The sequence below is a fragment of the Ictidomys tridecemlineatus genome, chromosome 11 (assembly GCF_052094955.1).
Source record: "Ictidomys tridecemlineatus isolate mIctTri1 chromosome 11, mIctTri1.hap1, whole genome shotgun sequence".
Lineage (NCBI taxonomy): Eukaryota > Metazoa > Chordata > Mammalia > Rodentia > Sciuridae > Ictidomys > Ictidomys tridecemlineatus.
The window spans coordinates 111,247,716-111,262,428 of record NC_135487.1 but is presented as its reverse complement, the minus strand read 5'-3'; the positions used below and the strand labels follow the sequence as shown (position 1 = coordinate 111,262,428).

At 46.0% G+C, this 14,713-nt stretch overlaps 1 protein-coding gene across 1 annotated transcript in view; it reads left to right on the top strand.

Annotated features, from left to right (window-relative positions):
• The first annotated feature begins 1,892 nt into the window (after positions 1 to 1,892).
• Tbx15 (T-box transcription factor 15) overlaps positions 1,893 to 14,713 on the top strand; it is a 107,328-nt gene continuing 94,507 nt past the window's right edge. The window contains exon 1 of the mRNA XM_005334930.4: positions 1,893 to 2,212. Within this exon, the coding sequence (XP_005334987.1) occupies positions 2,008 to 2,212 (205 nt within the window). The 5' untranslated portion in view covers positions 1,893 to 2,007. The remainder of the gene's footprint in view (positions 2,213 to 14,713) is intronic.

Sequence of the window (14,713 nt, the reverse complement as noted above, 5' to 3'; positions counted from 1 at the left end):
CCAGAGCACTTATTATAATAATAGCCAGTACTGTATTTCCTCCGGCCCTTGACAGTAAGGTGGTGAATATGGTGTTTCAGAGGCCCCTTGGGTCGTCTTTTCTCGCCCCAAGGTCGGAGGAAATGTGGGATTTGGTTCTCCAGGTCCTCTAACACACCGTGGATGGATCCTCCACGTGGCCTAAACTTGTAGGTTTTCCGAACCTGCTCAAGGCCTGGCTGTTGACGGTACTTACTTGCTTGTCCTCTTAATCCGTCGCCTGCCCCAAGGACCAGACTCTTTTTGGCTTCTTTGAGCGGGGATAGAACCGTGCGTCCTGACTGGAAGACGAGGCTGTGTCCAGGCCGCCGCCAGAGAAATCGGAGACGTTTTTCCAGCTTGGCAGGACCAATTTCTCGGCCCTGAGCTTGCCGCGCACAAAACTGCGCTCGGGGTCTACTGCCACCCGCGACCAGTTGTAGAATGTGGGTGGGAATGTGGGAAACAGGAGTGTTTGGTAAGGGCCAGGAGTGCTGGATGTTAAATTCTTTAGATATTCCTGATGAAAGTATAGTCCTAAGAGGTTAAAAAATAAAGGAGAAGGAAAATGATAAGCGGGGCGGAGAGCCAGGCTCTGGAGGTGACCCAATATGCAGAAAATTTTGAAAAAGTGCCTCCTTAATTATTAAAGTTCCTAGCTGTCCTTGCCCGGCACCCCTCCGTGGGTTCTCTGGACTAAGAGTCCGGAATAGGCGAAGCGCAGCCCAGCGTCTGCGCTGCAGGGAAAGCGAGTATTTTCTGCCTATGGGCCTAGCGGAGAGATGCTTTCAGAGCGCGGTAAGCCAAACGCTCCACCGCGGGTCTCCAGCTCTCAGGGTGCTTGTGGATCCTCCTCCACCAGGTAGAGCTGGAAAGAAGAAACAGTGTTTGAATTTTCAGTTACAAGACCCTGGATAGTCACGGCACTTTTTTGTTTGTTTCGTTTTGCCTTAACCAGAGTCGCTCAGGAAACGTTAAATAGGAGCATAGGAACCTGTGTGACGGAAAACTGGGCAGAATCGGCAGGTCCGAAAGCACCTGGGGCGAGCGTGAGATTATAACAAGAATTTTCTAGCGTTTTTGGACAGGTTAACATTTTGGCAGAGCTACACAAATTCAGATCTGCAGCTAAAATGATTCTGGGCTTGGAGTATCTAGGAGATCCAGCAGATTAGAGAGGAAAATGTGCAGATTTGGTCTTTGCAGGAGTTTGTAACGGCGCAGATCAGACCTCAACTTCCAGTTCCCTTCCCCCATCAAGTAACCTACGTGGACCGGACCGGGAAACCAGGGGTTAAAGTCGGCCCCGAAGCGTCCAGCCGACGACCCGCACGCAGCCTTGGCCCGAGCCTCAGTCTCTCCCCTTCCCTCATTGGCTCAAGCCCTCAGGGTTTCTCCTGTTCCTTTCTTGCTATTGGTTGGGGGCTGGCTTTTTCCCCCCTCAGTCTTTTTCTTCCTTCCCCCTCCCTCTCCCTCACCCCTCGGACGGGAGCGCACTGCCTGCCCCCAGTTCCTTGGGAAGGGAGGAATTTAGGAGAGGGGAAAAAAAAAAAAAAAAACTTTCCCAGAAGTTTGGATCAGAGGAAGGACGGGAAGACCGAGAGGGGAAGAGGGAGAGGGAGGAGAGAAAGGGAGAGGGAGGAGAAAGAGAGGGAGAGAATTAAAAAAAAAAAAAAATGAAGTCCAGTCGGCACAGCCTGTGAGCGCCTGCCCGGGTGGGTGGGAAGCAGGACTCCCGCGCTCATGCAGCTAGCGGGCGGCGCTCCGGGCGCTAGTTCCTAGAGGCTGGGGCAGCTGGGGGCGCGGATCCGATCCGGCGGCGAAGGGCGGGGGAGGACGCAGGGGGAGGGTACGGAGCCGCAGCTTCAGCCTCGGCCAGCCTTGCCGCCGCCTCTCTCGGGCCGGGCCCGGCGGGCGCTCGGAGCGTGAGGGCGCGGGCTGCTCCCTCAGTAGCGGGGGCGAGCAGAGGCCGGGGTGCGGGCGGCTAAAATGAGTGAAAGGAGAAGATCTGCAGTAGCCCTGAGCTCGCGAGCACATGCCTTCTCCGTTGAAGCCTTGATCGGCTCAAATAAAAAGCGGAAACTGCGAGACTGGGAGGAGAAGGGGCTGGACCTGTCCATGGAGGCGCTGAGCCCCACAGGCCCACTCGGAGACTCTGAGGACTCGGCGGCACACGGCCTGGAGCCCCACCCGGGTGAGTGCGTCGGGCCAGAGTGCGCGAGGCGGGCAGAGAGGGGACGCCGAACAGCGTCCGCGGGTGTGGACTGAGGCCTCGCCGCTGACGCCCCGCCTGGCTCCAACACGGGTTCCTTTTCCTTGGAGCAAATGCTTTGAGCTTCCCTAAAGTCGCCCGAACCAATTTGGGAGACTGGCCCGAGCCTTACATTTCGCCAACTTCAGGCAAGGAAACCTACTGACCCGCATCCCCTTCTAGAGAGGAGCTCAGAGTTTGGGTTGCCCTAAACGGAAGGGACCGCAGGCCCCTGGGTTAGGAAGTGCGGGATCTAAGGCGATAGCGAGAGACCCAGAAGCCTGGGCTGGATTTGGAACGCTCCGGAGGACTGGCACGTCATTCCCGGCACCGATACTTCAGTCTTTCTCTGGAAATGCCCAGTTTAGCTTTCAGTCTCAGTCCTCACTCTTCTTCCAACTTTTAGATAGTGGAATGTAATTATATTTCTACCACGTTTGGAAACTGGAATGGATGTTAGACCCTCTTGTCCTGAGCTTGGATCAAATTTCACGGCTCCTATCTGTGTAATTGGGGGGGGATTCGATTAATTGGTGTCTCGATTTATGCGTATCCTATGCCTAGAATGCACAGAGAACACGTAAAATGCAGGGCGGACGTCGATGTCTGATTTTTGCAGAACCCTAGAAAAGGGAAAAACAACTTAATGTTTTGCGTTAACTGCCAAGATTTCAACTGTGCAAAACAGCCTGGGGGAACAGCTGTTGTCGGAAGAACTTCGTGCGTACGCAAACAGAAGGCTCGCGGCTTGGTTTAGCGGTTTCAGAAAATTTCCAGCCTAGACTTCTATGACCATGCTAGAGGTGCTCTTGCTGACCAGCCGGGGCTGGGGAAATAGACTCAGGTCCATGTGCTGGCAAGAGCAGGGTAGCGGGGCGGCGGCCCGCACAGTGGTAGGAGAGTCTATGGACTCTGGAGCTTGGGGATCCCAGCCGCAACTCTGGCCAAACTCGAGGAGGGACAGCTGTCGCTTACATTTTCTCTTTATGCAGTGACAGTTCAATTTCCACGCTCCCGAGGCTAATAATAACGCGATTAGCAAGTGACCTGCAGAGACTGGGTTTTATGAATTCTGCGTGTTCTTGCGGCCCGTTACGGAATTTGGGTTTAGTGCTGGGGAATTATTTTTATTAGTCGATGAAAAGAAAATTAAAAGGAGGATTTATTCCATCCATCCAAGTCTTTCTCTGTATTTGGATGCGGGTACAGGTCCATGCTGCGTGAATGATTCAGGAAGGAACAGCGTTGCTAATGTGTTTCCCTTCGATGGCCAGACCCAATTTCCTCACCTAATTTATCTGTTGTCAACATCTCACTAGGGCCTTCATATCGTTAGTGGAAGTTTTTGCAGGCCCTTATACAATTTGCAATTGGGGAGGTTCTCTTTGATTTTTCCCAATAAGTGGAAAAAGCAGAAGTTATTTAACTGTGTACGGCAGCTGCCCTGTTCGTGGAGACTTCACTCTTGGAAGTCTGCAGGTCGCTGAGTCTGTCTAGGGTCTTATGTTCAAAAGGGCCAATATGTGGGGTCATAATAAGGGACTGAGTTCATAGTTTCTTTTTCCGGCTCTTCTCATCTGGAAAGGAGGAGAGGAAAGTGAGGGAATCTGGGCAAAGAGAGAGGGGCAAGAACATTGGGAATTGGTTTTCAAAATTCTGTTCTATAGCTCCTGCCCCATGGGGTTGGGGTTGGGTGGGGTGGAAGACCTAATATAGAACTAACTTTATGTAACAGAGTTCAGCGGGTCAGTTCCCTTACTTTATTACCTTTTTTTTTTTAAAAAAAAAGATGAACATTTTGATTACAGAAAACAAAATATATTTAGGGGCAAGGGTCCAGGAGAAGGAAGAAACGGAAATCAGGAATACTTTTGCTGGCTTTCTGCAGAGTCTGGCGATGGCTTGGTTAGGTTGGTTGAAGGCGGAGGAGATCCCCAAGTTGGAGCCCTGGCAATGGCTAAGGCTTTCTTACAGTGATCTGTATGAAATAAAAATAGGATGAGGAAAGATCTTTCGGACTAAGGGCAGCCATGGTGTCCTTGAGATGAAGCTGTTCAGGAGCAGGGGAGGCAGAGCTGCCAGGCTCTGGATTCAGACCAGGGATGGGGATCTTTTTCAGACCTTTGCTTTCTCCTCTAATATAGCGCCCTAACAGACACACAGGGCCACATTTAAAGATGTTTATATGAAGGAGTGGTGTATACGACTCATTCTATCCATGCCGTGCTGGACCTCATAATTCTGTTCAATTTGTTCCTCCAGGACAGGGAGGTTGCTGTGAGGCTCACAGGCCTCAGGCCCATAGCAAGCTAGGAGCAGGGGAAAAAAAAATAAAAAATAAAACCAAAACAGACAGGGGGGATAGGGAAGGACCCCTGCCCCCTGAGCACACGGATAACCGCCTAGTGTAACTGCGTTTGTGATTCTCATCTCCATACTCTTTTGACTGGTACCACCGTTTTCAGTCCTCCCTTCCGGAGCCTGAAAATCCCCAGGATCCTCAGACAACCCGAGGCTCGGATTGTAATGCTTAACTTTAATTCAAAGACGTGGCCTTTTGCTTTTTCACAGCCCCTTTTTCTTTCCGCGTCTGGACAGAGCTGGCTTTAGTTGGCGCCTGAGCACCCGCAGCCTGGGGCGCCAACCTGTAGCAGCGGGGGACCAGCCCGGCTTGCTGTAGGCACTCACCGTTCAGAGGACACAGTATGTATTTCAAAAATTTCCACCGAGTCTGGTGGCCCCCCAAATACCGAGGCCCGCCAGGCTTGGGAGGGGGCTTATGAGGTACTCTTACGGTCATACCCACACCCACCCTCGCTGTTTTTTGGAGAAACCTCTAGGACTCAGCCACTACTGGCTGGAGAGGGTCTCAAGTACCATTTCGGAGGAATCTGGCTCTCGAGCTTACTCGCCCCCGCCTCTCGCTAAGCAACAGGAAACTTTCGAGCCAGGATCGGACAGAACAGCTGCTGTGACTGCGGCCTTAGAAGTGTATTTTGGGCGCGCGGAGGCGCCATCTGCGCCGGGGACCCCATCCCCAGCTCCACCCAGCCTCCCCAACTCTGGCTTGGGCCTTTCTCGCCTGAATCCTCAGCCGTGCGGCCGAGTCCGGGTCTCCTGCGGAGCGAAATAATTCAAACCTTCTGCGGAAGTATTTTCCCCCTTCTGAGTTTGCAGGCCAAAACCTTGCAGCCGTGGCGCTATGTAGGCCTGAAGAGGTGGCAGCACACAGGGGGTGAGCACGCATAGACAGGCACCCTCAGTGACACGCAGGGGGATTGGCACTCTGTGCCCAGGTGCACACGCGCAGGCTCGTGCATTTTCTCCTGTACCCACCCTCCCCTACGCTACAGAAATGAGACAGACAGAAAAACAAAACAAAACAAGCTGAAGTCTACGCTGCCTCGAGGCACTTCCTTCTTCTGAGTTCCCGAGATCGACTGGTCACGTGAATTAATCCGCTAGTTTATATGTTGGTTCAGAGTAAAATTCTGAGATTTTAATCCTGACATTACTTCTTTACCTGCCCGACTCCCGACGGGGAAACTGGGTGAAAAGGTGGAAGCGACTCTTAATCGATTAAGTAAGGATAATAAAAAGTGTTGATTACAAGAAGCCAGCGGGGGAAACGTGTAGTGCAGGCATCAGTCAGGACACACCGGGGCTCAAACTGCAGGGACAAGGTGTGTGGCATACTAGGCTATAGGCTTAGCCTTTGTCTAGGGTAGGGGGCCGGGGCTAGGAACCCTAGTTCTCAGTGCTGCGTGTGCCTTGGCATGCAAGCAGGCCTCCAGGCTGCAGGGCCCCAAGCCGCCAATGAGTCAAGAAAGTGCCTGATGGACATATCCAAGGTTTTGGCCTGTTAGGTCAAAATGGCCTTCCGCAGAGGGCACCCATTGGGTAAGCGACTTTGTGTAAGGGAGGAGGTAAAGTCTGAATTTGTCTTCCGTAGGTGAGGATGAGTGTTGGCGGTGGGGCATGGCTGTCAGGCGCCTTCTTGGAGTGCTGGTCAGACCCTGGCTAAAGAAGACCAGGGCTAGAGGAGAGCGGGGCTGGGACAGAGCACGGCGAGGGCTCCCAGCCGGCCGTGGAGGGCAGGTTATGGAGATGTTCTGTGCCTGGAACCCTGGCACAATAGAAACCAGTAGAAAAGGGAAGAAATTCTAAGCCTGCTCCATCTCTTAAGAAATGACGACAGTAAACCGCTGGAGGACGGGGAATGGGGTAAACCCGGATGCCCACACTTTGGGCTGTGACCGGGAGGAAGGTGAATTCTGCTGTCGTTTGCACCTTCTGAGCTTCATCCGAGCTTCAGAAGCTAGTGGGTTAGGCTCAGGGATAGCCGAGGGGCGTGCGGGGGAAGGGTCTCTCGCTCAGCGGAGACCCTCACCTGCCTCTGCCGCCCACTTAGCATTTCGGAGAGCTCCCTTACTCCTCCTGGAGTACCCCATGCGAGGCAAAGGCTTTCTTGAGCGGATCAGCCCACAGTTTCCCGGCACTTCCATTCTCAAGTTAAATCTTTCACCTCTCCACCCCCGACCCAACGCTGTTTCTCTTTGAACACTAGGTGGGGGTTCCCGGCTGGCCGCTTTGGGTTTACTGATTTTATACATGGGATTTCCAAAAAAGAAAAGTTCACGGAGCGATGTTTATGCAAGAAGGAAGGAAGTTTCTTAAAGTGGATTTTGGACTGTAATTGTATTAACACTGATCCAATGCTGTTTTTCGGACACACCCTCTTCCCTATACTAATTATTTTCAAGTTATAAAATTTTAAATTATGAAATTTAGTTAAAATATTTTTAATACATACATAGTAAGAGGATCCAGTGAAGAATGACAAGAAGCGAGGGTCAAAACTAAACTAAAAAATATCAGGTATTGATGGTCTCTCTATAATTTCCTTTGCATGTGTGAACACAAATCTAATACAAGCAAGTCTCCTTATACTGAGCCACAATGAGAAAAAGACAAATATGCTTTGGTTCAGAAGACGTAAACATGATGTTTATACAAGTCTCTACTAGGGTGTTCATTACTATTATAAAAGAGCAGAATATTCCAAATCCATCATAATCGCTCTATTGACAGAATTTCTCATATTAATACGATGGATGAAAAAAAACCCTTTTCATTTCCTGATTATGGGCTCTGATGAAACTTCATTATGTTGGAGGAAAAAACCAATTACCTTTTATATCTGTGAGTGAATTCTCAGGGTGGCTTCAGATGAAAGAAAGAAAGAAGGAAGGGAAGAAAGAAAGAAAGGAAGGGAAGGAGGCAGGCCTGACTTGTGCAAATTCCACAGGGATAAAGAGCAGATTGACATGGCGTTTTCCTTCCTAGAAATGCAGAAATCCATTTGCTGGTCATTCTGGAAGTATAGCTGATTACTGATTTCTTACTCTCAAAAGACTTAATACAGAGAATATTTAAGCAGCTTTCCCACCTGAGGCTTAAGTTTTGACCTTTTAGGATGCTTTTCACAAAAGGGAAAAGTAGAAAACTGGTGGAACGTGGAATCTCTTTTCCTTATTTCCTTCACCAGTGTGGTTTACTTTTGGCTTTCCTTTCACTAGTTTTTAGTAAGCCTGGAGTTTTATATGTGCATGATTGTGATGCACAGGGGTCTGCATTGGGAACAGCAATTAGCAAATTTATAAATCAGGGTCTGTTTACACTTCTTTCCAGAAGGATAATGATTAGTTAATTTAAGTGAGGCCCATGCTCTGAGTGGAAAATGAGACTTGGTAGGGAGGACCCGCTGTGAAATGGTAAGAGGTGGGGAATTTAAGCAACTGGTGAGGACTAATCAACACTTACTTGGTGTCATTAATGGCTTCACTTTGACAAAGTATATTTTGCTGACTACAAACTGGTGATGAACTTTTGATACCAAAAGTGAAAACAAGCCTTGCAACCTCTACTTTTTATCTTACATTTGAAAAACTGGTCAGTGTCTAATTTTGTCCTTTAGAAAGAATTGTATAAAAAGTGTGTTTAGGTGTGTTTATATATAAATTTGTGCATGTGAACACCATAATACCATGAGAATGCTTTATCTACAAAATGCCCCTTTGAGTGGAATATAGATAACATTTCAGAAACAAGAAACTGCTGTGTGTGTGTGTGTGTGTGTGTGTGTGTGTGTGCACATAGCCAATTTAACAAATTGGGAACACATAAAATTTGGGAGGCCAAAAGTTTTGTCACCTTTGGGTATTACTTTTGAAAATCCTAGAGAAACCCAGCTTGGAAACTTCTCAGCACTATTTTCATTTAACTCTTAATTTAGCTGATGACTTTGACTAAAATCTCAGAGAAAACACCAGATAATGAGCCTGGACAGGGACAGTTAAAATTTTTCTAATTGAAAATGAACAGGAACAGTGGACATTTTTCTAACTAAATTAGGCATTTAATTTTGCGAATAACGCCATCTTTATTTTGGATGGACAAAATACTGGTTTTAATTTTGAAGAGTAATTTCGTCACGCAAAAAGTAAACGGAATAAGCTAAGAGAGATCTGGACAATAATTACGTGTATGGAAATAACCAGAGAAACATTGCGATCTGGGGAAAGTAGTTTAAAAGCATAAGAAATTCTACCCCCATTTATTTTACATTTTTCTCCTACCATATAGTCGCTGAGGCTCAAATAAGCTGTTTCCAGAAAGTTACTGTATTCTTTAGGATTAAAAAACAAAGCAAAAACAAACTCAATAATTATCTCTGTAGTTTCCTTTCAAAAGGGATCATTAGAGGTCCCTATTAGATACCCAGCCCGAGCCCTAGAATTTTAACGCCCACTTCTCCACTGTGGGCACTGATTTTCTTAATCCCACCACCGCTGCCTTCTCTACTGTCCCGCAGCCAGGAACTCGGTTCCAGCCTCAGATAGGGTCTCAGAAAACAGCTACCCCCTTACTTTCTCCTCCCAAATTTCCTCCGCACACATTGAAAACGTCCATCTCCTCCGCCCCCGTTCAAAAAGTTTGCAGATGATATTTCACCGCGGAAGGAACTGGGATTGCATCCCTTCCTGCTAACCCGTCCCTGGGAAAACTGGGCAGTTTGGGTGACCTTCACCAAGTCCAAGTTGGGCGACGGCTGCTGCGTCTGCCCGCGCTCTGCTCCTGCCCAGGCCTCCAGGCGCCTAGGGGCACGGGTGGGGACGGCCGGTGGGGTGGCCGGGCTGCCCGCCTGGGTGCGCCAGCCGCGAGGTCCTGCTCTGGGTCCTGGAGCGCGGCTCCCCGCCTGCCGGTCCCAGCCACGAGCGAGCGCCCGGGACTGCGGAGAAGCCTTTGAAATCTGGGAGAACGGAATCCTGAGGGATGATCTGTGCTCCTCTTAACTCTGATTACATCCTGGGGGAAATGTGGGGATGCTGGGGTAACCGGGAAGCCTTGGTAAAAGACGTCGCCCCCAAAACAGACCCCCGAAAAACAACAAATCCAAAAAAAAAAAAAAAAAAATCCCTAAACGGAACCCAAGGATCTTACACCTCGAGCCCTGAGGGGAGTTTTGAGTTTTGCTTTCATCAGGCTAAACAAATTTCCGAGGAATCAGACTGACTTCAAACATTAGCAATTAGAAACCAAGAATCCCTCGGCCTGCAGAACTTTTAATCCCTAACCATTTCCAAATGGGTAATTCTAGGGTCAGTGAATATCATAGCCAGTCAGTTAAAAGGTAAGTCATTCTGCCATTCCGGCGGGACCCAGAGGTTCCGCAGTTGCCTAAGAGGGTCCTTAAAGGTAGAAATGCCCCAGTCGAAACTGGGAATCACCCACTGAGACAGAGGGAGAGTAAATGTCCGACTGTCCTTCATGCTGTTCTTGGAGACTAAAAACAAGGAAGTTATTATTTTCTTCAAAGAGAAACCACCAACTCTACAAAGTAGAATGATAAGTGACTACTAGTCACCGAGAAATGACTTAAGTTCTGTAAGAAGCCAGTGGGAGCAATCTTCTCTCTGGACCTCAGATTAGTGGGGAGAGGGAAGCCCTATCCTAGGCGCCATTCTGGCTCCAAAGCCTCAGTCTCACCACTATGCAGGTCCCAGAATTGTAAACCTAGTGGTTACTTGTTCCTGAAAAAGAAATAGTGATTTTCACAATAGGGAGGGGCTAAGCCATTGTGAGCATAGAAATGCTTTGCCTGGGTTCCAATAGTTTCCTCAAGTCAGAAACTTAATTAATAATATGGTCTTTCCTTTTTTTGACCACGAACAAGGGAGAGGCTATACCTATTTACTATTTAGAAAAAATGGTTTAGTTAGAAAAGTAAAGGTGTAAACAAGATTGCATAGGAATATTGAATAGTAAAACATTTCAGAAACCTTAGTTGCTTATGTGAATAACTATAAGTCTCTACTATACTGCAAAACTTTCAACACAGACCCTTATATTCTATGTCATATCTGTGTATTATGGTAGAAGTCTGGATTAGTTTAGGAGTCCTAGATTCTTATCACTTAGCATTTAGTAAAGTGCTAACTTTACCATTAATGTTGGAATCAACGATATAAAGGCAGACATTAATTTTGAAAAAAAATGCTTTAAAGTTGTTTCATAGCCACTATTCTTGGTTTGTGAGATGAGAGGGCTGGTCTTAAATGAAAACCGAGGCCCCTTTTCTATAAGATTCTTTTAACTTTTATTTTGATTATGTTAACTTTTGTTTTGTTTTTGAGTATTTTTACATATTCTCCCAGTGCACCTTGGCCATTACTTGACCCATTCCTTACTCTTGTGGAATGAGGAAAGTTTTATTGTGGTTGTAGAAAGTAATAGCAATAGTAACACAAAGCCAAAACAAAACAAAACAAAAACAACTTTTTTTTTTTAGCTAAAATTAAGAGCTTTCATAAAGATCTTGAAAAAGATTTATATTAATATCACATGTTCAGAAAGTCCTGGATCAGGACCCACGTGAATGATGCTAAAAGCATTCTATGGCATGAGTGAATTGAAAGGAAATATAAGTTATTCATGTTTTGAACATTTTTTTGGTCCTTCCCATAAATAACTGTAAAAACTGTGCATTTGAAAAATGAGCATTAAAAAAAACAACTTTGCCATTAGTGAATTGATTTAATGGGCCAAAAAGACAAATTGGTTACCCCCTATTACTATTGGAGACTGATGGAAAGCACTAGTAACTATTTTCCATGTCTAGTCTGCTAAGCCGAGATCTTGATCTGGCAGAGATGTGAGAATGCTAAAAGGATGACTTAGTAACAGGCAAAACGCTTGTCAACAAGATAGATCAGAAGACAGCTTAGCATTCAAGACCTCTATTCATAGCAGCTGAACTTGAGGGCAGGGTCAGATGCAAGACTGAGCCCAGCACACACCTAGGAGTGGGTCTCATGTTTCTGTCTTGTGAGGTTTCATTTCCTTACAGACTTCTGCAGCTGGGTTCAAACCCCAATGATGGCTCCCCACCCTCGTTTGCTGATCCCATTTGGCAAAGCCCCTGTGCAGATCTCTGTAATCATGAAGTGTGTGGAGTTACTGGTTGCTTTCTCACTACTATTCTGTAAACTGCTGTAGGTCTGAGACCTAGTTGTCATTGCCTTGTTGTTATAGGACTTAGTACAAGTGGCTGGCACACAGAAAGCATTTAATTAATAATAAAATATGATAATGATAATAGTACCATATGAAGATAACAAATAGCAACATTCATTGAACCTGTGCTATGTGCCAGCCATTGTGCTAAGCTTATTTTATATATGCATATATGCATTCTAATTAATAATATGTAGCAATTATATATAGTCAAACATTTTTGAAATACTCTTATGTTATCATTTCTATTTGGTGAAATGAGTGCATCAATTATACAGTATGGTCTTACAAACTCAGATTCTTCAGGTCAGTCTGCTTGTGTCTGAGCCCCAGTTCTAACACTTACTGGTTGTATGACCTTGGGCAGGTTAATCCCCTTTAGCTCCAGCTTCTGTAGCTGTGACATGGAATAATAAATGTGTTCATCAAATGGTAGACAGGATCAAATGAGATAGTGTGCATATATATAAAAAGAAAGGATTTAGCTCGTGCCTGTTATTTCTATCAGCTGAATTAATGATTACTCATCTTAGTGACTAGTTTGGATAAGAAATGTTTGCAAATTGTAATCTATAAGGAAACACTGCCCCTTTCCCTGTCCTTTGGCTTTAAGTGGAGGGTTTGGGATTTGGAATGGGATCCTCATTCTGTTTATAGGCTATGGTTAGAAGCAGTACTGAATTTGAGTACGTGTGGCTAATAAAGTGAAATAGAATGGAGATCTGTTGCTATTCAAGTTGCAGCGAGGCAAAAAGCCAGAGCCGGAGTGGGCATCTAAGGGAGGGATGGTGTCCAAGGGTGGGGATCTGTGGCTAGCACATAGTAGGAGGAAGGGTTGGGCTGAAAATGGGGTTGGGGAGACTTCAAGGACTCCCCAGGGACTGGCAATTCTTGCATTTCTAAGTACTGTTGATTTTTTGCCTTCTCGGTTGCAGGGACATGGAATAATAGAAGTAGGTTTCTCTTTGATTAGTTTCTGATATTTCTACCTGAAGCTCAGAAATTCTCCAAAGGTCAGGTTTTGCCTAATAGGAAGTAGAAAGATTCATTCTTTGTTTGTAAAGCCATATTCTGACGGAACCCCAGGATTCTGGACAAACTGAACCAGCTGTATCAACTGAGTCTGTAGTAAAGGATTAGTGCATGCTGCGAGAGAGAGAGAGAGAGAGAGAGAGAGAGAGAGAGAGAGAGAGAGAGAGAGAGAGAGAGAGAGAGAGAGAGAGAGAGAGAAGGAAATAAATTAAGGGAAAACCTATAACTAAGCTGAAGAACTAAGGACAGAAGAGACTAGGGAAATCTTTTTAAAGAGAAACAGCAGATGCCCCAGTCTTGTGATACCCACATCTAGCTGCCTTGTTCTGCCCACTTTTCTTCCTTTTAGAAAAAAGAAGCTTGAATTTGATTATTATTTATTATTATTATTATTTTAAAAACTTGTTACACCCTAGACTTTGTTTGTATTTTTTTTTTCTGGCAGCAGAGGGATAAGGTATCTTCCTCAGCAAAGAGGAAGAGAGAAGGAATCCTTCTCTTAGCCTCCTTGAAGCAGCCCCCTGCCCTTCATCACGAGCTCTCAGACCCCGACTCTCCACTGAAGGAAGCTACTCTTTCTTACAGGGATTGAGGTCTCGGGACAGATGTCCCTATACGGTCCCAATCTTATAAGTTTCATCTTAGCTGAGAGTGTCCAAAACTCCAACCAAGCTTTTATGGATTGAGGGCACACTCTACGCCAGGTCCTGCGCTGGTGGTTTTATTCACATCCTCATTATATCCACTCAGTGGTGCTTGGAGGGAAGTAATTGTTTCCCCATTTTACAGAGGAGGAAATTGATGTTCAATGAAATAACTTACCCATAGTCTCCTAGCTCTGGTTCATTTTAAGTGATCCAGCCAGAATTAAAACAGCCTTGTGTAGCTACAGGGTCTCTCTCTCTCTCTCTCTCTCTCTCTCTCTCTCTCTCTCTCTCTCTATATATATATATATATATATATATATATATATATATATATATATATATATATATTTGTGGGGTACTGGGAATTGAACCAGGGGTACTTTAGTACTGAGCTACATCTCTATCCCTTTTTATTTTATATTTTGAGACAGAGTCTCACTAAATTGCCCAGGCTGGCCTTAGGCTTTGTATTTCCTGCCTCAGCCTCTCCAGTCATTGGGATTACAGGTGTGTGCCACTGTGCCTAGCTCAGGGTAATAGTAACTATTTGAGTAGATTGTCTACTTGAAGATGACTCTTAAGTGCTCTAGGAAGAATGCTTTATGGAAGAAAATTCATGCTTTCTGCCTGTGCTGTTCCCAGCAGAAATTGTTCAATCATAAATGAGAGCTAACTTACAGTTTGTAGATCTCCCCACTTCTCCTTGTTATTATTAGTCCTTATATCCCTAAAGTGATGTCTCCATATCTGCTAGTAGAGGGCACCCTGTGGCAGCAGTACATGAGTTTCCATGCCATGATGTTTGGAATGGGACCATAAGCAGCCTTCCCAATGTGACTTGCATTTCTTTGACTTTAATGTTCAGAATTCTCAGTGTCTGAAGGGCAGTGGCTACATATTGAATTTGATCTAAAATCTCTCCATCCTAAATCCCCTTGTGCAGTGAAATTCAGGGGAAACTTTAACTGCTCTGTTTTACCCATTCCCTCCTCCATTCACAACGGGATGGATGGAATCTCATTGGTAATTGATTCAAAATGGAACAGCTTAGAAACATATCAGTTGCAGTGACTGGCAATTCGTGCATTTCTAAGTACTGTTGATTTTTTCAAACTCAGCAATCACAGCTGAAATCCCTTTGCCATGGATTGAATTTACAAAGGAAGAGATTCTGATTTCCACAGTGGCT